Source organism: Elephantulus edwardii, unplaced genomic scaffold (assembly GCF_000299155.1).
Source record: "Elephantulus edwardii isolate Elephantulus edwardi_28Jun2011 unplaced genomic scaffold, EleEdw1.0 scaffold00011, whole genome shotgun sequence".
Lineage (NCBI taxonomy): Eukaryota > Metazoa > Chordata > Mammalia > Macroscelidea > Macroscelididae > Elephantulus > Elephantulus edwardii.
The window spans coordinates 3866190-3873406 of NW_006399761.1; the positions used below are offsets into that span (position 1 = coordinate 3866190).

Consider the following 7217-nt stretch of genomic DNA (forward strand, 5'->3'; position numbering starts at 1 on the left):
CAGAAATGCTTATCTAAACTTGCAGGAAAGTAAAGCAAATTTACATTGGTCCAAAGCAAGGAATTCCAAACCAAGAAATAGAAGGATCGAGAAGGAAACTCTTACCTCTCTTCTTTTGGACCCTTCTAGAGTAGGGGGAGTTTCCCTAGAGAACATACAATTATTTGAGTTTTGGAATCTGAAGGCATATTACCAGCATGATACAGAAATGTCAAGACAAGAAAGCAACATAATAGAAAAAAAAAAAACACACACAAAAAAAAAGAAAGCAACATAATGATTGGTCTCTATTATGTGGTAACTCATGGGGTTGCTTCTGGCAGAAGCAAATACAAAACTGTTTTGGAGAAATACACCCTTGCCATAGTTGTTATCTAAGGAAATGTCCAATGAATATGTATTCATAAGCTAAAAAATTATAATACACAGAATAAAACAGTGCCTAAGAGTATTTAAGAGCCTGGCGAACTTCAGTAAGATCCAATAGGTTTGGACGGCACTTGGAGGGAGGAGCCAAAGGTAAATCACCCTGAAGAACTGCAGGGAATCAAACAGATGATGGGGGCCATTAATGGAAACGGCATGTACAGAACAATGGTTCGTTTTTAGACAGATCTTCAGGAATTGTGCTGCTGGAGGTAAGTACTGACTATGTTATGGACTGCTGCAAGAACACACGTCTGTCTTGTAGGAAGTGTAACCAGGGTGCAATGATGCTCAATCTTCATCTCACATACTTAGGGCGTGTGGTCAGGAGGGGCTAATTCTTGGAAATAGACCTCATGCTGGCAAAAATGGGGAGTCAGAGAAAGAGACGATGACTCTTAATAAGATGGATTGACACAGTGACTGCAACAATGGGTTCCAGTATATCAGAGACAGTGAGGATGGTATAGTATAGGGCAAAGTTTAGGCCTGTTATTCTTAGGATTGTTATGCGTTGTAGTCAAATGGATGGTACCAGACAACAATTGGAGGGACAGTGGCTAAAAGGCTCAGCTGTTTACCAAAAGGTGGTCATGAGAGAAAGAAGTGGCAGTCGACTTCCATAAAGACTGAAGGCCTTGAAACTATGGGGCTGCTCTGCTCCGTCCTGAAGAGTCACAATTGACTCATCAGCAGCGGATGGACTCCTGTTTGTGACATGCCAAGTCCTAGCCACGTGAAAACAATTAGGGGGAGAAAGGGAGTAGAATCCTCTGACTTGATGATTTTGCCTTTGGAAATTCCAGAATGGCACCATGGTTGTTAACCAAAAAGTTCAAAGTTTGAATCCACCCAGAAACAGCCTGGGAGGAAGACTTGACAGTCTATGTCCAACAAACCAGCTGCTGCAAACCCAAGGAACCCAGTGCTATTTTAACACCCGTGGGGGAGCTGTAAGTTGGAACCGGAGTGACCCACAGCCATGGGCCTGGTTCTTTTTTCTCTTGCATGTACTATAGCCCTGGAAGACAAGCAGATCTGATAATGACTGGACAAATAAACTAGAGGACCAACAGCTGGGTGACCTGGCATGCCAGGGCTATAAAACACAAACAAACTGCTGCTGAATTGATTCCAGCTCGTAGCAACCCTCCATCAGGCTTCTGAGCTGTAACTTTTCATGGAAGGAGGTGGCCCATCTTTCTCCTACAGAGAAACTGGTGGAATTGAACTGCTGATCTTTTTGTTAGCAGTTCAACACTTACCCTACTATGCCACCAGGGTTCCTTCATAGAGCTATAAACCCAACCCAACCCAAGACATCGCTGTCGAGAAGGAACAGGCTATACCAGACAGCCTTCCACACTTTGTATGTTGTTGTTAAGAGCAGTCCTGATGACTCATCTAGTGATCCTGTAAACAGCAGATCCGAACCTTGGTCTGAACTGTGCCATCCTCACAATCTCCACCATGCTCAAGCCCATTGGTGTGATCACTGTCAATCCATCTCATTGGGCGTTTTGTCTTTCACTGACCCTTCACCTTTCTCATCATGATGTCTTTACTCCTGGGCTCTCCTCAAATTGGCTTAAATAGAGTAGAAGAAAGCCTCAAGAAACAAGCCCTCTACCATTCTTAGCAGAAAGAAGAGATGAGATGCACAACAACCTCTTTATGTTCCAAGGTCGGCCTGAGACATTCAGAAAGTAAAAGTGTTGGGTAAGGAGTTCAGAGAGTCAGACATGGACAAGTCTCAGCACCCCACCTTTGCAATGGATTGTGCTTTCCTCTCCACACTCTAGCTCTACTCCCCCCAAGTCATGAAGAAGTCACCCAGAAGAAGGGGTCAAGGAAGGGGCCCTGACAAGCCCACAGCAAGAGCAACAATGTCAACCGTGAGTCACAGACAAACAACGCCTCTCCTTTGGCTTGGCTCCGCACACCAGTCAGATTCAGATGTGGCTTCGCTGGGGGTCACTACCCTTTGCGCTGGTAGCACATGATTCTCAGACAGAACATGGGCAGAGCTGGAGACCCTGAGTGTTCTGCGTGTCCACAATTCTAAAACACTCCAGTCTTCTGCTGCTGCTGTCACTACCACCCAGAGGCTCCCTCTAATGACCAAACCTGCTTCTTACTTCCCTGCAGGATGTCTTTTGAAAGTGGGTTTCTTTTTAAAGCTCAGGTGGCTCCATTAAGAGGTAGCAATCATTGGAATCAGCCTGGACTGTTTGACCCTATCTATTCCAAGGTGTTACTTTTTACTTTACAGAGTGAGTTATCTGTTGCCACACTGCTTTCTGGTCTTTGAAAAGAGGGCTATATGCTTTGCAGTCCAGGTCCTGGGGATTGTTGTTATTTGTTGTTGCTCTATATTGGCTCAGCACATGACAGAGCAGAGCTGGGCCGAAATCCTTCCAGAAGCAGAGTCTTCTCACCACAGAAATACAGATGAGTCCAAAAGTTTCGGTTCGCAGCCGACAGCACTTAACCATTGCACCACCAGTACTTGTGAGGACTCAGGAGGCTAAGATACGCAAAGTATTTGGTACTAAGATGTTCTAAAACCTAAAAACCTAACCTAAAATGTTCTACCTTTTTGGTCAACTGTGCCAGGTTAGATTGCTGGTAGTGCCTAACCAAAAAAGGAAGCAAGGCCTTGGAATTGTGGTGTTGGTGAAGTTGTTGTGTGCCTTCGAATCAGACAGAACCAATCCATAGCAGAGGCTGTAAATCACACATATTACAGAGCAGCTGGTAGAGTCAAACTATAAAACTTTGCATGGGAACACAACTCGTTACCAGTAAGGCACCAGAGCTCCCTAAGTTGGTGAAGAGTACTGACTATCCTGTGGACCTCCAAAAGAACAAGTCTGTCTTGAAGGAAGCACAACCAGGGGGCTCCTTAGAGGCAAAGACAGTAAAAGTTTGTCTCACATATTTTGGGTATGTTGTCAGGAGAGGCCAGTCCTGGGAAAAAAAACATCATGTTGGGAAAGGTGGAGGGTCACAGAAAGAGAGAAAGACCCTCAGCACGATGAATTGAGACACTGTGACTTTAACAATGGGCTTGAGCATGAGAGAATTGTGCGGGTGATACAGGACAGGGCAAGGTTCAGATCTGTTGTTCACAGAAGTCGCTGTGAGTTCCAGTCTATTCGACAACATCTCACACCGCCACCCAACTTACGAAGTACTGGAGTTAAGACTACTGTAGTTACAACCATCCTTATCCCTCTCTGCTCCTCTGAGAACATTAGTAATACCAACTACACACAGGCTTAAAATAGATCTAGAAACATACATGTAATGTTTCCCATCCCCAAAGACTTTATAAAGATTCTAATAAAAAAATGCAATAATTAAACAAAGAATTCCACTATGTCAGAACCCACTCTCTACTGAGTCTTTCAAACAGAAACCCCTCTTAAGTCAGTGACTACCTGGAATTCTTTGATTGAGTACATATTTATTGACTGCTTGCTGCGTGCCCAGTGCCTGGCAGGAACACTTGACTACAGGTGTGTAAAGTATCCGCTTTAGGTCGCCATCTCCCCCTCAATTCAGAACCCGGATTCCACCAGCAAGAGTACCCACCCTCCACCCTTTTCTGCGCAAACACATTCTCCTGGGAGAGACGTTGGTCTAAGGTCAGGCAGGAGCTTGGACGACAGATTCAGTAAGCTTTTAGCACAACCATTTTAATTGCAAAAATAAACAGTTTTGTCAACTGCTCAAGAGTAGCATCTGCTTTACAAAAATTAACCACCACCACCAAAAAAAAAAAAAAAAGGAAATAACCCCAAAGCAAAACGTCACATCCATAGGCTGCTGGAAAGACAATGCTGTACAAAGTCCCGCGCGAGACCGGCTCGGCGCTGCCTCAGCCTGTCTCTGGGGAGGGGCGTGGGGAGGGGCGTGGGGCGTGCGCCAGGTACAAAACGAGAGTCTGGAGTCTGAGCGAAGTGCCGAACCGGTAGGCGGCCTCAGAGCGTGGTTTGGCGGCTTTAGGCCCCGGGAGCTGTCCGCGGAGCTGGTGCTGAATAGAACGTGAGCTGAACAGGACGTGAGACTGAAGGCGGGACTGAAGGCTCGCCCGCGGAATCCGGGAAGAGGTGGGGAGGGGAACAACGAGGGGCTGTCTTCTCGCGCGCGCCTGGCGGCGGCGCCCCAACCTACACACTCGCTTGCTCACAGGGCGGCGAAGGAGAGGCCCAGGGAGTAGAAGCCGAGGCCCTTGAGCCGCTCCTCAGCGCGCGCCTTCTGCTTGAGGTGCACCTTGCTGTGCCGCTTCTTCTCGTCGCTGCGCGCAAAGCGCCGGCCGCACACGTCGCAGGCAAAGGGCTTCTCGCCCGTGTGGGTGCGCACGTGCGTGGTGAGGTGGTCGCTGCGGCTGAAGTTGCGGAGGCAGATGCGGCACTGGAAGGGTTTATGGCCGGTGTGGATGCGCAGGTGGCGGTTGAGCTCGTCCGAGCGCGCAAAGCTGCGCACACAGGTCTCCACTGGGCAGGCAAAGGCCTTGGCATGCGGCCGCGGGCAGAAGCAGCGCGCGCTGCACTTGCCTCCCCGCCGCCCCTTGCGTCGCGCCTTGGCCTGGGGGAACGCGGGGGCCGGAGGTGGTGGCCCTGGAGGCGCGGCCACGCCACTGCCCCCGGGGATGTCCGCCACCAGAGGCTTTGGTAAGTCCGCTGTGGTGCTGCGGAGCCCCAGCGGGGAAAGCGGGGGCTGTGTACCGGACAGGAACTCGCCGCCGTCGCCGCTACCTCCACCCTCCCCACCCGGAGGAGTCAGGAGCCCCGGGAGGCCCTCGGTCACCTCCCCTAAGTCACCAGGGGCCAGCGGGAAAACGTCGTAAGAATCCGAGGCATACAGTCTGTTCGCCTGGCCGGTCGGCAGCTCAGCGGGGCAGCTGATGGACAGCAGGTCTTCAATCTTGGTGCCCACAGCCGGGAATCTTGACTCAGGGGTGGCCTGGTAGCCCCCCTGTAACCCGCAGTTTCCTGGGGTCCCAGCAGAAAGCAGATCCCAGGGTGCGTAGGGACCACTGAAGGCCGAGGCAGTGTCCAGCGCGGGAGAGGCTGGCGGCGCCCGGAGACCCGGCTTGACGTCGGGCGGGGACAGCTGCGGTTCGTACAGGCACTGCGAGGGGGCGCCCGTGGAGGGCGAAGCCTCCCAAAAGGCTTCTGGAAAGGCGACAGCGCCCAGGTCTGGGGGGTAAATGTCAGGCAGGCCTGGCAGCAGAGTTTCGGGGCCTGCAGGAAAGGGGGCGTCCAGTGGGCACCGGGATGCTGGCGCCTCGGGGCCAGGTAAAGGCGTCAGGCCTAGGATGCCCGACATGAGGTTGAAGAGCGCCTCGGGGTCGTGCGGGTGTTCGGGCACCGCCTGGATGAAAAAGCTCCCGCTGTAGCTGAGGCCGGGAGGGGGCGTGGGCGCGGGCCCCTCCAGGAAGCAGGCGTCTGCCAAGTTTCCCCCGGTGCCGCCGCTCAGAGCCCAGCTCAAGAAGTCGCCTGCTGAGGACAGAGCAGGGATCAGCCCTGGGCACCTCCAAAGGCGCGCTTCTCAGTCTGTAGCCCCTGCCCGCAAGGCCCTAGGCGCATACACAAACGAGGTGCCTTTTGCACACTCGGATCTGGCAAGCGGCTGCAGGTGCTCCCAGACGCACACACAAACATGCACACGCAAAACACACGTGCACAGGCACCAGGACCGGGCTACGTGCACGGGTCCCTGCGGAGGCGCTGGCGGCCCAGTGGGGATGGGATTAGGGTGCGCATCCCAGGACTGCCGTGCATCCCGCAGCCGCTGCTACCCCCAGAGCCTGTGTGTCCCTGTCTTTGCCCACTTGCAGGCACCTCTGCGAGTGGAGACGCCGTCCGAACACCCGCGGCCACGCTCCTTACCTCCGGGGTAGCCGCTGGCCACTGGCGCGTCCCTGGCAGGCAGCCGGGACTCGGGGCTGGGTTCCGCGCAACAGTCCTCAGTGGACTTAACGAGGAGAGCGTCGGGGCCCGAAAACTCGCCAGGGTGGAGCATGGTGCGGTGGAGGCTGCGGGGAGCCCGGGGCCTCGCCCGCTGGGTTCGGGGGTGCGCGGGTGGAGGGGAGGCCGGCGGCCGGGGAGCCCCGGGACCCTCAGACCCAGGTGTTTGAGCTCCTGGCTGCGGACGCTCGCCTTTGGGAGGAGGCTTGGGGGACTTCGGCGCCCTAGTTGGTCGGGACTGGCCTGGGGCGGCGGCTTCTTCCCTCTCCAAAGCGCAGCTAGGCTCCCCCAACCTGCGGCCCCCCCATTTATATAGCGGCGGCAGCTCTGGCTCCGGGCTTCCGACTCCCGGGCCACTGCCATTTCGGGAGGCCCCGGCCCTGCCGCCGTGACGTAAATGCCCAAACATGGACACAGGATGTGTGCCGGGGACTCCCGAAAAGGAAAGCTCGGGCTGTGACGTAACCGCCGCCAGCACCACCGGGTTCGCGCCGCTGCGTGCGCGCTCTCCTTGGGGCCGGAGCCCATGCGCGGTGCGTGAAGGCCGCGGGTGCGCCCCGCTGGGGAGGGGGCTGCGTCCTGGGGGCTGTGCGCGCACCACTCCAGAGCCCGAGGCCCGACGGCAGGCGAAGGCCCGTGGACTTAGGGTTTCTGGAGTTTGGATATCGAATCCACTCTCGTCCACTTTCTAGCTTTTCCCCCCCCATTGATTTCCTCTAATGTTAGTTTCCTTTCCTGTAAAATGGGGAAACTTATGCCAACCTGTAATTTTGTTGGGGCACAAGAAATTCCAGACACAAAATTCAGTATACC

The 7217-nt window shown here is 53.7% G+C and overlaps 1 protein-coding gene across 1 annotated transcript; it reads right to left on the minus strand.

Moving 5' to 3' along the window:
* Nucleotides 1–4617: 4617 nt before the first annotated feature.
* On the minus strand, nt 4618–6747 carry EGR4 (early growth response 4). The gene is made up of 2 exons (XM_006880892.1): nt 6327–6747; nt 4618–5933 (listed from the first exon to the last, which is right to left on the minus strand). The coding sequence occupies exons 1-2, from the start codon at nt 6457–6459 to the stop codon at nt 4618–4620; spliced, it is 1449 nt and encodes a 482-aa protein (XP_006880954.1). The 5' UTR covers nt 6460–6747.
* Between the last annotated feature and the right edge of the window lie 470 nt (nt 6748–7217).

Excerpts from the sequence above, each read along its gene's own strand:
- EGR4 (XM_006880892.1), bottom strand. The coding sequence starts at position 6,459 with ATGCTCCACCCTGGCGAGTTTTCGGGCCCCGACGCTCTCCTCGTTAAG. Across the intron at positions 5,934-6,326 it reads GGCCAGCGGCTACCCCGGAG|GCGACTTCTTGAGCTGGGCT; the intron begins GTAAGGAGCGTG and ends TGTCCTCAGCAG.